Source organism: Amblyraja radiata, chromosome 7 (genome assembly GCF_010909765.2).
Source record: "Amblyraja radiata isolate CabotCenter1 chromosome 7, sAmbRad1.1.pri, whole genome shotgun sequence".
NCBI lineage: Eukaryota > Metazoa > Chordata > Chondrichthyes > Rajiformes > Rajidae > Amblyraja > Amblyraja radiata.
In genome coordinates, this window is record NC_045962.1 from 35,000,259 (window position 1) to 35,017,792 (window position 17,534).

The 17,534-nt window shown below is 42.7% G+C and overlaps 1 protein-coding gene across 4 annotated transcripts in view; it reads left to right on the forward strand.

Annotated features, from left to right (window-relative positions):
• Positions 1-17,534, forward strand: part of psmd14 (proteasome 26S subunit, non-ATPase 14) — an 82,105-nt gene that overhangs the window by 38,659 nt on the left and 25,912 nt on the right. For all 4 annotated transcript variants that reach the window (XM_033024150.1, XM_033024149.1, XM_033024151.1 and 1 more), the window contains exons 3-6: positions 923-994; positions 1,316-1,435; positions 1,572-1,642; positions 2,292-2,442. In XM_033024150.1, the coding sequence (XP_032880041.1) occupies positions 923-994; positions 1,316-1,435; positions 1,572-1,642; positions 2,292-2,442 (414 nt within the window). The remainder of the gene's footprint in view (positions 1-922; positions 995-1,315; positions 1,436-1,571; positions 1,643-2,291; positions 2,443-17,534) is intronic.

Sequence of the window (17,534 nt, forward strand, 5' to 3'; positions counted from 1 at the left end):
GCTGCATATTGCATTAAATTCTGGATCCGGTATGAAAATCATCCTAACAATTTAATGAAGTTCCTTTTGTTTAAAATAAAACTGAAAGTACATAAATTTGTACTCTGGTATTTGTGATAAATGAGCATTAAATATTTGAAGAGCTTTATTGTTTAAGTGGCCTGTAAGACATCTTGAGGTATATTTTGTTCACAGCTGTTACACCTCAGGGATGTTGGTGCATTTTCACAAGCTGTAGCTCGGGCTGTTCTTGTAAGTGCTCCCACATCCCTCATTTAGATATCTTTTAGTTTGTAACTGCAGAAGAAGGAAACTGCTGTTAGCTGCAGTAAGGATTATTCATGTTAGATCAGTGGGATCATTTACACCATTGTTTTAACCACAGGTATTGGCAAATCTGACTTTGGACAGATGTGACAGGGCATCTTTCTAATGTGGCATTCTTTCTGAGCATTCAACCAGGTGGTTATTGAGGGAATCAAATACCTACTGATAACTTATTTACGTGCCATTCGTTGTTGTACAAAACCACAACTTATGTCTATTATTTGTCCATCCAATTGAGAGAATGATCACTGTTTTTTTCTATTGATTGCTTTTGTGTTTTGTTTGGTTTAATTTCCTAATATGTAATCAAGCAACTTACAATCAATAAAATACGATTTTTACGAACTGGTGCTTGAGTGAGGCTCTTAAATATTGTACATTTTTAGACTACTAATTGAATTATAATTATAAATTTTAAGTTCAAAATGTGACATAATGTCAAATTTGGTTTTACATTTGAAAATCACTTTCTTTGCTTATTTGAAACAAATTATTTCAGCTGTGGTGATATATAAAGCACATAAAGAAATGAACCAATGAGTCTGTCTTCATAAAACTATTTGATGGTTAAAAACGTGTGTTTTTGTATTTCTAGGGCCCACCGACTGATGCCCCAGCTGTGGACACAGCAGAACAAGTCTACATCTCTTCCCTCGCTCTGCTAAAGGTAAGTTTAAATATGCTGGCTCTTTGATCACAATTAATAATGTAATTCAGAATGTAATAAGATTTCTCTATCTTGGTCATTTAATTAAATATTACAGCTCATTTGTATTTCAATTGCTTAGCTTTCTGTTTGCATTCGAAACAGTGCCTGGTGTCCTTAAATTATGCTTAATTGAGACATGCAAAGGTAGTGAGGAAACAACTTAAGTCGTCAATTTAGTGTTATGTGGTGGTGTTTAACACCTTCTAAAACATCGTGCTATCTTACCGAGTTGGAAAATACTGAGATGTAATATTCTTGATGTCTTTTGGGGGTGTGCAGATGTTGAAACATGGACGAGCTGGCGTTCCAATGGAAGTGATGGGTCTCATGCTCGGTGAATTTGTCGATGACTATACTGTCCGTGTTATTGATGTTTTTGCTATGCCTCAGTCAGGCACGGTGAGCAATACTTTTATCTCCTTTATCTGAATTAAATGATCAATTATCTGTTGATGATTTTGTCCCAAGTTTAATTGAAAGATATATTATTTTACCTGCTGGTAAAGACTTTGCCTTTTTATTTTTCTTTACTTAGGGTGTTAGTGTTGAAGCTGTTGATCCTGTGTTTCAAGCCAAAATGCTGGACATGTTAAAGCAGACAGGCAGGTAGGATGATCAATATGATCACCAGAAATCCCTGCTTAAAATATCATTTTTTAAATTAAATTTTCATATGTGCAATTGAATTAAATATATTTGTAGTCGGTGTATAAATATTTGTGTTTATAACTCTAAAGTTGATGTTTTATTTAGCATCTTTTTGTAGTTTCATTTTATACCTATCAACAGTTGTCATATGCTTGTTCAAATACCTTCACTGTGAAAAAGCTTAAAAATTAATGTTAACAAAAGGCTCAGCAGCACTGCAGAATAGTGTAAATTGCTTCTTGACTGAGTTCCTGGTCCCACTGCTGCTTTAATTGATATTTGAAGGGTGGATATTTACTCTCAAGTGCTGAAAGGGTAAAAACTGGCTCGGGGAAGGTGTGGTAACAGGGTGAAAAATTGAAAGCATGATCTACCACTGCTAATGCACATCTTTTTTAATGATAGCGCTTGTATGACACACTTTTTTCACTTCCACACCATCATAAATGTATGTTGAATGAGTTCCCATTTTTCATACTTTATCATGTTATCATGTGCGTGTTGTCCTTTTTGTTGAGCTTAATTTATTTTTTGCCTTCTTTGCTCATAGCAGTATTTGGCCTTTTATTTTCTAAATAAAAACACTTAACCATTTGCTCTGTTTTAGGCCTGAAATGGTTGTTGGCTGGTACCATAGTCACCCTGGCTTTGGATGCTGGCTTTCAGGAGTTGACATCAACACGCAGCAGAGCTTTGAAGCCCTGTCAGAGAGAGCTGTTGCCGTAGTAGTGGATCCTATTCAGAGCGTAAAGGGGAAGGTATGATCAGATTCTTCACAAATTTGCTGTTTATCTGACAGTCTATGCATACTATATATTATTTTATTTAAAATACTGAAAATGCTCTAATGCCCAGCCTTGGTTTATGTTGTTAAGAATGTTAAGTATATGAGATTAATGTGAGCTGAGCCTTATTAACCGATAATTTTCCTTGAAGTTTATCTTAATTATTGAGATGCACTTACATTTCTTGATTTCTATCCAAAGCTGCCTTAGACCGTTTGATTTAGAAAGAGCATCACTAAATAAAGAGTAAACCAATCATTAGAGGCATGAAGTAGTACTTTGAACCTTCAATAAATACACCTCCTTGGGGTACAAATGAAGAATTTAGCTTTATTTTTTAAAGACTTTATAAAGAAAATTGAATTATGAAATGATTTGTTGCCTGTGTTAATTATGAAGCTAACCATAAAGAAGAACCATTAAATGAGGGTGTATTAATTTTCCTTTTTTGTTTTGAAACAATGTTGACTTGCAGAGATATGCCACAATCAGAAAGAATGGTTCTGGAGCCCGAAAAAAAAAATATATATACATTTCTCAAATTTACTGTACGTTAAAAAGGACTGAACATTCTTATGCCCATTTTACTGAACTCATTCTAACATGTAAAGATAGTTTTTAACTTTGACAATATACTATGGAGATTTGAGTCCCTATACCATCAACACACAAGTGTGTTGATTGTTAAACTAATGTAGTGCCTTACAAATAATAAAGACTGACATAGCATGATAATAACTTGCTGAGTATATAATGAATATCCAGGTTATAATACCTTCCAGAAATAATTGTAAATTTTGAATGTTAAGTGACCATTTCCAATCATTTCTGCTACTTTATTGTACCTGCAAGCTAGATAATTGGAAATGTTTAACATTTCCAGGGAGATGATTGAACCGCAGTTTGGGGTACAATTCACCTTTGTTACAGTGTGTTCTTTCTGTTGTTGTTCTGTTCCTTTCTTTTTTATTCTCTTCTGGCCCCATATGCCATTTTCCCATTTCCTGTCTCATGACAGCAGGGAGCAGGTCTATTATCACCTTCTCAGAGCTGTCTGCAAATGTGAGAGGCAATTCGATTTTGCTCTACCACAGGGAGGGTATGTTATAAAGAGAGCAGAATGTAAAGAAATTGACTATGCGAATTACTGGCTTAAACCACTGCTGAGTAGTCTTGTTGCAGCATGTATGGCCATTCTGATGTGGAAGTTAATGAAGTCATTATTAATGATTTGTCATTTTAGTTACTGGAGGTAAATGTACTTATTACATTTTATGACTAATTTTATCATAGCATGATAGTCATTAATCTTCTGCAAGATACAGTACTAAATTTTTGAAAGGCAATATGTGTAAAAGACATTCGATGTTTAAAATGTACTTTTACTTTTGAAAAGTTGCTGTGGAGTTTTCTATTCAGAACAAAAATATTTGATATCCTATTGTGAGAAGATGCATTTGTACCTTTGAGGCATTGTGCACTAGGTTAAATGCATCATTTATCATTATTAACACCAATATAATATACATTTTCCATTACGGGGAGCCATTTTTTCTCCTTTACAAATTGGTTTCATTTGATTGCTAATTACAAGACTTGTACACGCCATGCATTGTCCCCGCCTTTGTCACAGAAATATCGAAATGGGTTATATACTTCTAACATTTGCCTATGTATATTCTGAATCTGATTTATAAGACGCTGACATGATGTAAAACTTTGTCAATTGCGCAGATTGTAATTATCTTGCAGATTGATTCATTGGATGTTGTGCACGTGTGCTTGTGGTTTTCCAGTGTTTTTTTGTTTCCGTTTAAATATTCCATTCAGTTCTTTTAGGCCAGTGTTAATTTTTTTTTAAATTTGGATTGAATGTTTGCTTTTTGAGGTGAAGTATATGGTCTGCTTAAAAATAATAAACCTTTCTTTCCATTCATGGAATAGCAAAGAGGGGAAGGGAAGCCAAGAGCTCAGCCTATAACACCAAGGAGGAATTGCTAGTCAAATTGATTATCTCGATATGACTTTGACCATGATATACTGCTGAGGAATTCATGGGATACCTAGCATTTGCATAACATTTCCAAATTTGATATGCAAACAGATTCATAGTGCTTCTTATCAACAAATCAGCCTTATTGTAATTTATGCACAATATACCCAGTGCATGTAGCCCTCATACAATGCATGTAGCCCGTACAAAAATAGATTTGAAATTCTTGCAATTTTCACATTGCCTTGGTTTATAAAATTTGTCTTCATGTCTGTATTGACATGATCATAATAATTTTTGAAAACTTGGTTTGATTAGCAAAGTCAGGTTTATAACCAGTTTTACCGTTGCTTTAAATCCCTGCCATGGGAAGCAAATAAGTCCCACTTGAACCGAACAAAATTGTCACAATTACCAGCTGAGAATAATAAAAAAAACATTGAGGAAGTTTAGTTTAATTTTGTTTAGATATACAGCATGGAGACAGACCCTCGGCCCACTGAGTCTGTTCTAACCAACAACTACCCATGCACTAGTTCTATGTTATCCACGTTTCGTATCCCATATACTGGGGGCAATTTACTGAGGGCCAATTAACCTACAAACCTGCACGTCTTTGGAATGTAGGATAACACCAGAGCACGCGGAGAAAGCCCATGCGGTCACAGGGAGAACATACAAACTCTGCACAGAGAACACCCGTAGTCACGATCGAACCTGGCTCCCTGGCGCTGTAAGGCAGTAACTACTGCTGCGCCACTGTGCTGCCCAATGAACCTATGTTCTCTAATTCTTGAGGTTGGACATAGGTTTAGAGGCCCAAACACAGGGAAAATGCGAGTAGCTCAGGTAGTCAGCATGGTCGAGTTGGGCTGAAGGGCTTACCTCCATGCTCAATAATTCATTGATTCTAACAGCGCCACCCAAGTGACAACTCTACATGGGTGTAGTTCGAGACATTTACATAGTATTCATTTATGAAGAACATGTTTAAGAAAGAACTGCAGATGTTGGAAAAATCGAAGGTAGACAAAAAGCTGGAGAACTCAGCGGGTGAGGCAGCATCTATGGAGCGGATTGGGTGATGTTTCGGGTCGAGACCCTTCTTCAGACTGATGTGGGGCGGGGGGGGCGGGGGGGGGGGCGGGAAGAAGAAAGGAAGAGCCGGAGACAGTAGGCTGTGGGAGAGCTGGGATGGGGAGGGGAAGGAGAGAGAAAGCAAGGACTACCTGATATTGGAGAAGTCAATGTTCATACCGCTGGGGTGTAAACTACCCAAGCGAATTTTAAGAAAGAACTGCAGATGCTGGAAAAATCTAAGGTAGACAAAAAGCTGGAGAAACTCAGCGGGTGAGGCAGTTTTATGAAGGACATATCGGCTACCTCTGATCATGTTCTCACTTGATGGTTCCAGACATAATATCCAGCAGGAAGCAACTGGTAAGCAATAGGGAGCCGGAACCCCTATTGATGTTTTATTTTAGTCCTTCCATAACTAAGAAGCGCAATTGGCAACTGCAGTATCCCAAGTTTTGTACTGCCGAAGATAGACACAAAAAGCTGGAGTAACTCAGTGGGACAAGCAGCATCTCTGGAGAGAAGGAATAGGTGACGTTTCGGGTCGAGACCCTGCCGAGTTCAGGTCAGGGAGTGAACCAGGTTCCTTCTGTGTGATTTGGCATAAATCATACAAAATGGTATAACCAATACAAATAATTTTAATAAAATGGAATCACTAATTTGGAGCCTGCATTTTTATTCAATTTTTCATCAAATCGCCCTTAAGTAAACTTTCAAGATTAACTCAGAATGCAAACATAAAATTTGGATTAATATCAATGAAGAATACATGCATAACACTTCGCCTTCGGCAATTAGTCATGGAGTTATACAGCAGGGAGGCAGGCCCTTCGGCCCAACTTGACCATGCTGACCACGGTACCTACCTGAGCTACTCTCATTTCCAAATGCTGACAAATGGGACTAGCTTAGATCAGGAACTTGTTCGACACGGACGAGTTGGTCCAAAGGGCCTGTTTCCATGCTGTATGAATTTATGACTATCCATGTATCTGACTAAATGTCTTTTAAATATTGTAATTGTACCCACTTCTATAGCTTCCTCTGGCAGCTCAATCTATATACCCATTACTCTCTGTGTGGAAATAGTTTGGGTCGCTTTTAAATCTTCTTGTTCTCACCTCAAATTCTAGTCTTTGTGTCCTCTACCCCAGTAGAGAGACTGTGACCATCTGCCTTATCTTTGCCCCTCATGTTTTTACCAGCTTCCAGAACTGCACAAAATGTGCCAAATGTGGTCTCACCTACGACTTGTACAGTTGCAACTTGATGTCCATTCCTGTTGACTATGCACTGTCCAGTAAATGCACACGTGTCAAACAATACCTTTACCACCCTGTCTACCTATCTCCCACTTTCAGGGAACTATGTACATCTTCCCCCAGATCCCTTTATTCTCCAACACTCTCCACGACTCTACTGTGTGCATTTAGCCCTGGTTTAACTTACCAAATTGCAACACCTCACAATTGTCCGAATAAAATTCCATCTGCCATTCTTTGGCCCACTCATTGTAATTTAAGATAACCCTCTTCACTGTCTACCATATCACGGGGGAGGGAGCAGGAACCAGCATGGGGGACCAGAGGGGTAGGGGCTGTAGCTGATGGTGCGCTGAGGACTAACAATGGGCGTTTGTCACTGTACGTTCTCCGCTGGGATCAGAGTCTCCGTTTTCTGTCTGGCGACTTCTCCGCCGCCGTGCTGGGTTGGGCAGGGCCGGTTCCTCCGAAAATTGTGTCTGGTTGGAGACCTCTGCCGGCCATCCAGAGCCTCCCTCAGCTCCAGTAAAGATGCGATGGAAACCTCCGCCGGCCATCTAGAGCATCCCTATGTATAGATAGATAGATGACAAACAACAGTGGACCCAGCACCAATCCATGTACCATACCACTGGTCACAGGCCTCCAACCTGGACAAACAACCATTCATGACCACCCTCTGACCCCTTACACCATGCTAATTTTCTATCTAATTGATTAGTACATTCTGGATCCCATCTGAACTAACCTTTCAGACAAACCTATCGTGTGCGGCCTTGTCAAAGGCCTTGCTACAGTCCATGTAGACGACATCCACTACACTGCCCTTGTCAATCCTCTTCAAAAATCTCTATCAAATCCATGAGATACAATTTTCCGCGCACAAAGCCACGCTGATTATGTCTTTTCAAATAGTGGTGGATCCTGTCTTTCAGAATACCCTCTACTAATTCTCCCACCGCTGAATGGAGGGCCACTGGCCTGTAGTTTCCCAGCCTGTCCCTGCAACTCATTTTAAACAAAGGCAACCTTAGCCACCCGCAACCTTGTGGTCGCGTTGAGCCACAACGGTCCCGCGAAGGTCGCGCGCGACTTCATTCGACCGCACAGCCGTCTGGACGTCATTTGAAGATGGACACAAAATGCAGGAGTAACTCAGCAGGACCGGCAACATCTCTGGAGAGAAGGAATGGATGATGTTTCGGGTCAAGACTCTTCAGTCTGAAAGAAAGGTCTTGACCCGAAACGTCATCCATTGCTTCCCTCCAGAGATGCTGCCGGTCCCGCTGAGTTACTCCTGCATTTTGTGTCTATCTTCAATTTTCTTGGCCCCGCTCTGGGAGTAGAAGTGGGGACGGATCCGGACTGCAACGGCAGTGAGTCCCAGGCCGAACTCGGCGATCGCTTGCCTGCTTCTGCTGCTGTTGAAGGTGAGACGTTGCGTCGCGCCAGGGTCTTGGGCCTGTCCCACTTTGGCTGTCAGTTCTGCGACAGGCCGTTGGCACGCGAAGATTTCATTTGCTACAAAAATTTCGGAGCCCCGCGCGATGTCGTGCACAACTACATACCCCTCAGCGCTTCTCAGTGGGACCGGCCCCGCGCGGCCATACGATGCCCGTGCGCCTCAACGCGACCACGAGGTCGCGTAATTTGCGTGCCAAGGACACGTAAGTGGGACAGGCCCTTAAAGATGATGTGACTGAAGTAAAGTCTCTGCACTTTACTCCTTAGCTTTGCATAATGCTCTAGGGTACACTTGGTCAGGTTACAGGGATTTATGCTTTACGAGCACCTGCACCTCATCTTTTGTGATGCGCATATGCTCCAAGACATTACAGATTCTTCTTTATCTTATTTTCCTTAGCTACGTCCTGTCCTTTTTTTTCTTTCTTGACCGTCTTCTTATAAGTGCACACTCGCATCTCTTATACTCAAAGGTTTGAGTTGATCCCAGCTACCTATATCTGTTATATGCCTATTTTTTCCTGGTCGGAGCCTCAATATCCCTCGTTAATGAGTATTCTCTAATCCTGGCAGTTTTGCACTTCTCTCCTATCCCAGAGCGGCACAGTGACTCAGCGCAAGAGACCCAGGTTCCATCCTGACCTCGGATGCTGTCTATGTAGAGTTTGCATGTTCGCCCTGTATTTGTGTGGGTTTCCGCTGGGTGCTCCGGTTTCTTCCCACATCCCAAAGATGTGTGGGTTTGTAGGTTCATTGGTCTCTATAAATTGCCCCTAATGTGTAGGAAGTGGATGAGAAAGTCGGATAAAATAGAACTAGTGTGAACGGGTGATTGATGGTTGGTGTGGACTCCGTGGGACAAAGGGCCTGTTTCCATGCTGTATCTCATCTCTAACAGGAACCCTCTCACTAGCCAATCCTCCCTTTACCTCCATACAGCCTCTCACAATCAGCCATTGCAGCTTTCTGTCTCCAAAGCTGTTAGAATCGTTTTGGAGAGTTCAGTCATGGAAAGCGCCAGGCTCTGATGATGCACCTCGCCATGTTCTCACATCTGAGGTTTCCACCAATTTTACAAAATCATCCATAATACCAATGTGGAGGAAGGAATTGCAGATGCTGGTTTACACCGAAGATAGACACAAAATGTTGGAGTAACTCAGCAGATCATGCAGCGTCTCTGGATAAAAGGAATAGGTGATGTTTCGGATCTGAGAAGGGTTCTGTCCTGAAACATCACCTCTTCCATTTCTCTAGAGATGCTGCCTGACCTGCTGAGTTACTGCAGCATTTTGTGTCTATCCATAATACCGATGCCCATGAAGTGCAAGATGACATTCCTCAACGATTACCGAACAGGGGCATTTGTGTCCATTATGATGAAGTGTTTGGATAGTTTGGTTATGAGCAAATCAATTCGTCCTCAGTAATAACCTGAACCTGCTTCAATTTGCCAATCACTCCAGCAGATTGACAGTAGATGTGATCTCGCTGGATCACCACTCTGCGCTCAACCACTTGGTCAACAGGAACACCTACGTCAGGCTGTTCATTGACTACAGTTCGACGTTCAACACCATTATCCCTTCCAAACTCATTGCAACCTCAGGGAACATGCTGTGCTCCTCTCTATGCAACTCAATCGTTGACTTTTTCGGCAGCAGACCTCAATAAGCAAGTTTGGTATTCTGTAAAACGCAAGAAATCATGGGATTTGTCAAAGGTCATTCACCATAAAGAAAAAGCGAATTAAGCGCTGGCTGAAGAAACTGTTTATAAAGAAATTCTTATCTTTATTCTTAATTTATGTGTAAAAATATATTTAATCTGAGGAACGGGGGTGCCGTGTGGTCACATTATAGGAAAATTAATGTATTCCAGACTGCAATACAACGATGATAGTTTCGAGTCGAATTTCACTATTCTGCTAATTTCAAGGCAATGGAATTCTTCAGCCTCATCTATGAATACGAATGAGCAATGAAATTCTCGAGTCCAGAGAGACTCATAAATGGTCAACTCCTCATCCCCCCCAAAGGAACAGGTAGCGAGAGAGCGGGGTGCAACAGCGAGATAGAGGTGGCAGATGCCAGTGGGAGATAGGGGAGACCGCGCACACTGATCCGCGCCTCATCTGCAGCCAAGATCAAACCCGGGTTCCCGGCGCCGCAAGCGCTGCCGAACCGCCACTGGACCGTCCTGTTCCCCCATCCCAAGTGCTCCATCCCCGCCAGGGGGCGGTCGGGGACATCCGGGGCGACCCCAGACCAACGACACCAGCGGCCCCAGGTCCACAGCCAGCGCGGAGAAGAAGCATCAACCCCAGCTCAACTCCGCCTGTCCCGCTGGGCCAACTGGGAGTCCCGGACCGCCGACACCAGTGGCCCCAGGCCCACAGCCAGCACGGAGAAGAAGCGCCAACCCCAGCTCAACGCCGCCTGATCCACCGAGCCACCTCAGCACCCCGTGTGCATCCCCGCCGAAGACCGGCGCTCGGCCCCTGCTGGCACTGAGGGGGCCAACCGACAGCCACTGGACAAGAAGAGAGGCGTAGCTGACGGTCCCCAGCCCACCGGGGAACTGCCCCCACCCCGGGAGCAGGAGCCAGCGCCTGCTTCCCACGCCGGTTGCAAGCCCAGCCTGACACCTCTGGCCACCCCCGGACAGGGACGGGACATCCAGGATGGGACGGGGATGGCCCAGCAGCAACTGAACAGCGCCGGTTACCCGGAAAAAGCTGGAAAAAACAGAAGAAATGTGCAGTATGCTTTGTACGCAGCTCCACTGCTTTCCAGCAATGTTTATGCATAGTGACCTTTGACCTGGGCATGGGCAGTCGCAATACCGAACTCGCTTATTCATACAGATTGGCAACACCTCCTCCTTGCTGAGATCATCAGCATAAGCCATCTTCGGGTTGTATTCTCTGTTCCTTGCTCTACTTTCTCTATTCCAATAACCGTGTAGCCAGACACGGCTCCAATTGTGAATCTGCTGACTATACCACCTTCGTTGGACGAATAATGGGTGAAGACGGGTAAATGGGTTAGAGCGCAGGAAGGAGATCGACAATCTGGTTGAGTGGCGCCAGAATAACAATCAAGACCAAGTGGCTGCATGGTGACTTCGGGAACACAAAGCAAGGGACCGCACAGCAGTATTTATTGGCGGGATGGCAAAGAGAGAGTCAACAAGTTCCCGGGCATACACATCTCCGATGATCTTCCCTGGGCCCAGCACACTGATGCAATCGCCAAGAAAAGTTTGATGAGCTCTAGCACATTGATGAATACTGCATCAAACCCTTACATGTGTATGGCGGAGAGCATATTGACATCACAACCTGCTTAAGAATGAAAGAGGCTGCAGGACGTGGTGAACAATGCCCGATCCATTGCGGGTACTGACCTCCCTATCATAGAAGGGATCTACAAAAAGCAGAACCTCAAGAAGGCAACTGATATCAACAAAGAGCCACATCACCATGGCCACGCTCTCTTCCCACTGCTATCAGGAAAAAGGTACAGGAGCCCGAGAACCGTTACCACCAGGCGCCTCCCGGGACACAGAGATGGCCAGGTGAGGAGAGGGACATCTGTTGCAACCTGGCGCTTACCTGGATTTATTTGGATTGGGGGCACTCCAGTACTTCAGGCATGTGGACTGGTACTTCAGGCATGTGGACTGGACTTTGGACATTTTCTTTGTAAATGCCGCCAAAATATGGAGACTGTGTATTTGTGGATTGTGCAAAATGATTTTCAATGTGCTGTGCATACGTGACAATAAAGAACAATTGAAGACCAGCTTCTTCCCATCAACCATCAGCTTCTTGAACCACACTGCACAACCCTACCTCAACCACTTCCACCGTACCAAACCTCTGTAGTCTTTGTCCCGCTGTTGTGCTTTGACCAAGCCAAATTTTGGTGAAACTTACATCAATTTGCATACAGGGCAAATAGATCAACAGAGGATGCCATCTCTCTGGCTCTTCACACTGTCCTGACTCACCTTGACAGACAGGGCACGTATGTGAGGATGCTCTTCGTTGACTATAGCTCTGCATTCAATATGGTCATCCCCACCAAGCTCACCACCAAACTCCACCAGCTAGGCCTCAGCTCGCCGATATGCGATTGGATCCTGAACATTCTGACGGAGCGACCGCAGGCAGTGAGACTGGGTCCGCACCTGTCCTCCACTATCACCCTGAGCACCGGCACACCACAGGGCTGTGTACTGAGCCCCATGCTCTACTCCCTCTTCACTCACGACAGTGTTCCTGCATTCGACACCAACACCATCGTGAAGTTTGCAGACAACACAACAGTGATTGGGCTGATCACCAACGGTGATGAAACAAAATACAGGGCGGAGGTGCAGAACCTGGCGGACTGGTGCATACGTAACAACTTGTCACTAAACACCTCCAAGACCAAGGAGCTGATTATTGACTTCAGGAGGTCCCATAATGGAGAATACGCCCCAATCTCCATTTACAGGGAAAGTGTGGAGACAGTGTCCAGCTGTAAGTTTCTGGGCTCTCACATTTCAGAGGACCTCACATGGTCCACCAACACCGCTGCGCTGGTCAAGAAGGCACAGCAACGACTGTTCTTCCTGAGGACATTAAAAAAGACTGGTCTGCCCCAACAGCTGCTGACAACGTTCTACCGCTGCACCACAGAGAGCATATTAACGTATGGCATCTCTGTGTGGTATCTCAGCTGCACGGAGGCGGAGAGGAGAGCTCTTCAGCGCGTCGTCCACAGAGCGCAGAGGATCATTGGGACAGAGCTACCAGCCTTGGAGGGCATCTACCACACACGGTGCCTCAGGAAGGCCGTCAGCATCCATAAAGACTCATCACACCCCTGTAACGGACTGTTTGAACTACTTCCCTCCGGCAGACGTTACAAGGCCTTCTACGCCCGAACCTCCAGACTCAGAAACAGCTTTATTCCAAGAGCTATAGCGGCTCTGAACCGGCCCTGCTGAGTGCCCCCCACCCCCCCTGGACTGTCTCCCTCGGATGGTCACGACACACAGCTTATTTATTTATTTTACTTTTCTTTTTCATCGGTTGGAGCTGCATACTAAATCTCGTTGCACTGACGTGCAATGACAATAAAAGATATTATTATTATTATTATTATTATTGTCCAAATCCCATGGGGGGATTATGCTGCGTGCAAGTAAGGAACAGTTAACTCAGTACGCACTGAAAATGTTGCGTTTGTGAAGAAAGCAAATCTCTCCAATTATTTTCATGTTAAATTCTACGTTTTTTAATTGTAATGTAGAATTGCAGTCACTTTCATATAACAGTCAGTAATAGTCTGGTCTGATCAGACTGAAGCATTTTGCAAGCATTTTGAGAGTATCTGTTGCCTAATGATCAAAGAATAACAAAGGCATTGCGACTATTAGGTTTTAATCATGTTCCATATTTCCTTTATCGAGGGATGTTTATTGTTCTTTGAGTTGACAAGATATGATAGTAATAATGTGCTTTCACTTGAACTAATGCAGTGAACTGCAGGCTACTGCAGCATTCCCAGTGAAACCTCTTGGATCCAATGCCAAATTTAGATGATTATTCCCACCTCGCTGTCTGCTCCTTTAAAGTTTATAGTAATGGGGACACGAAGCTAAGACGTCTCCAAGGAAAATACAAGAAAAGCACATACTCTTACCCTCAGGAATGTCTTTTCCTCGGCTAAAATTGATGTTTTATAAATTATTTCACTGTTTCAAAGTCTAAGCTCACAATCACAGTCTTTCAATGATATTCATTTGGCATGAGTCAGTTTCATTTCTGTGTGCTTTTCATCAGAAATGGCCTGAAAAGTAAAATGTATCTGAATTTTTTATGCTGTGGGCTTACTGAGGACAGATGATGATGTTTTTCACTTTGGGATGCTTGACAGTACATTGCAGTATAAAAAACATCTAAATGGCCACAAAACCTCGCTGCTCTTTCAAGGTCACACTTTTCACTTAATTTTTAAAGTAAACTGCTGCGAACTGAGTAGTCGATAACTGGTCAGTTGTGGGTGATAAAAGAAATTTTAGATGGGACATTAGTCTTTCTCCCTGTTTGCCACATTCACAAAATGCCTTTTATGCTCTAATTTTTCCTCAGGTTTTGTATGCATTTGTTTACGTTGGGTAGAATTGGAAGAGATTTCTTCTGTTTTATTATATTTTATTTACTCTTTAAATCTTTACATCCTTTGGAAAAGTATTTCACATTTTGTCGCATTACACTGAATACTGAAGATTAGGAAGCTTACTCCTGTAAAAGATGCTATTTTTGGCAATGGTCGTGCAGAACAACAAAAATAAATGTATTTATGACTGACACACAACATCTGCTTCCAGAAATGACAGTTTGTAAAGAAAGCTAACCAAGTCCCCACTGCTTTAAGCTAATTATATTTGCAAGGTTGTAGTGAGTGCATATATTATGCAAAAGATAGCATTACATAATTGTGATTCAGCAGGTTTGGCTATTACACTGGAATTTATTGATCTTTGTTTGAAAAAAAATGCTCCCAGAACAGAAAATGGTGCATGCTAATGTTTATCTTGCTACCAGTAAATTCACAGCAATCACTTCTGAACATCTCTCCAATAAAGATGTGTTAATTACAAATCAGACAAGGTCTTCCATTATATTAAAGCTACTAACAAGAAGACAGCAGGAATCACACATGTAAATAGCATCATCAGCCCCCACTTAGTCCTATATTTTGATCTGTGGATGCTGCTTAGACTAAAGGTGCCATTAAAGTCTAGTTCCATGAAACAGATAGCAGCCTAAGAATCACATTTATTCAACAAGAAAATAGACCTTTAACATGAATTTAGCAAACCTGAGAAATAAGAATCTATTGGTGTGCCCAGCTACACGCAGTAGTAATCAGCAGCAAAAATCAAAATTAGTTCCTTCCAGAATGAACAGAACTGCCAAATTGGTCTGTCAAGAGCAGATTTTTGTAGTTACAACTTCGAAAACTTAAAAGATAATTAAAAATAGAAATTTGGTTTGAAAACATTTTGAATAGTAAAATATCTCAGTGTTTCTACGACGGTGTCCAGTCACAGTTTATATTTATTTGTGAAGTTCATGAAAGATCAGACCAGCTTTGACTTCATTTGTGCATTTTATTTCTCTGGAACGGTTTGGTCCAGGTTATGTCCACATTGGGGACATCAAAGAAAATAAAGTGTACAATGTATTGATTCAAGAGCCTTGATTTGAAAAATCATGAAGACATTAAAGGCAATGCAATATTGCAGAAAAGGTTTACCAGAAGGCTGACACAAAGTGCTGGAGAAACTGAGCGGGTCAGGCAGCATCTCTGGAGAAAAAGGATGAGTGATATTTCGGTTGCAAACCTTCTTCAGACTCCGTCCCTGGAATCTGAAGAAGGGTTCCGACCCAAAGTGCCACCCATCCTTTTTCTCCAGAGATGCTGCCTGACCCACAGAGTTACTCCAGGACTTTGTGTCTATATTCGGTATAAACCAGCATCTGCAGTTCCTTCTTACACATCATTTACCAGAAGGCTGCTTGGATTAGAGGGTATTAGCTATTACGAAAGATTGGACAAACTTGAATTGTTTTCTCTGGAGTGCTGGAAGGATGGAGGGGAGACCTGACAGAAGTATATAAAATTACGAGATGTATAGGTAGAGTAGACGGTCAGAACCTTTTTCTCCAGGATGGATGTTAAAGACTAGAGGGCATAGCTTGAAGGTGAGAGGAGCAAAGTTCAAAAAGATTTGCGGGGCAGGATTTTTTACACAGAGGGCGATGTGTGCCTGGTGGTGGCAGAGGACGATATGATACTGCAATTTGAGAGGATTTTGGATAAGCACATGGATATGGAAGAAATGGAGGGATATTGATTTCATACAGACGGAGGAGATTAGTTTAATTGGGCATAATGTTCGGCACAGACATTGTTGACTGTGTTGCACTGTACTGTACCATGTTCTAAAGTGACTGCAGCCAAATAATTAACATGAAGTGCTTTAAATATTCTCTCCTCCCACCATCAGTACACCATGGCTACAATCTACAATCTACAAAATGCACAGCAGCAACTCCCCTTATTCAATAGTGACCCGCAAATCCTCAATCCTTAACGCATAGAAAGGTCAGGCAACAGGTGCATGGGACAACACATTCTTGAAGTTCCCCTCCACAGTTGCATATCAATTGGATCTGAAAATGTAATCCCATTTTTAATCGTATCTGGAACTAAATGCAGATCTTTCCTCCTCCCTTTATCACAGGTAGATAGGGTGGTCAAAAAGGCTTCTGACACATTGGCCTTCATCAGTCAGACCATTGAGTATAGAAGTTGGGAGGTCATGTTACAGTTGTGTAAAACCTTGGTGAGGCCACGTTTAGAGTATTGTGTTCAGTTCCGGGCACCATATCATAGGAAAGATGTTGTTAAGTTGGAAAAGGTGTAGAAAGGATTTACGAGGATGTTGCCAGGACACAACGGCCTGAGCCATAGGGCGAGGTTGAGCAGGCTAGGACTCTATTCCTTAGAGTGCCGGAGGAGGAGGGGTGATCTTACAGAGGAGTACAAAATCATGAGAGGATTAGACGCCCAGAGTCCCTTGTCCAGAGAATGCGAATCGAGATCCAGAGGACATAGGTTTAAGGTGAGGGAGGAAAGATTTAATAGGAACCTGGAGGATAATTTTTTCACTTAAAGGGTGGTAGGTGTATGGAACGAGCTGCCGGAAGAGGTAGTTGAGACAAGGACTATTGCAATGTTTGAGAATCATTTAGACAGGTACATAGATAGGACAGGTTTGGAAGGCTATGGGCCAAATGCAGGCTGGTGGGACTAATGTAGATGGGACCTATTAGCCAGTGTGGATAAGTTGGGCCAAAGGGCCTGTTTCCACATTAAGACTCTATAACTGCACTATGACAGTACCAGTGCCAGAAAGACTACAAGGGTTCAGGGAGACATCTCACTAGTGGTCTGACCCACTGAGTTACTACAGCACTCTGTAACGTAGAGTCACAGAGCCACAGTGGAAACATGCCCCTCGGAACCACTTGCCCACAAAAGTAACAGATTTTACTAAAACTTTTTTTTGGTCTCTTGCTCCGCAGTAGGTTGAATATTTCGGGTAATTAACTTTAATTTGAGAGCAGAGTTTAGCAGTCCACATATTAATTCTCACAACCACCATTCTAAGTACAAACCTGTTAAATCAACTTGATA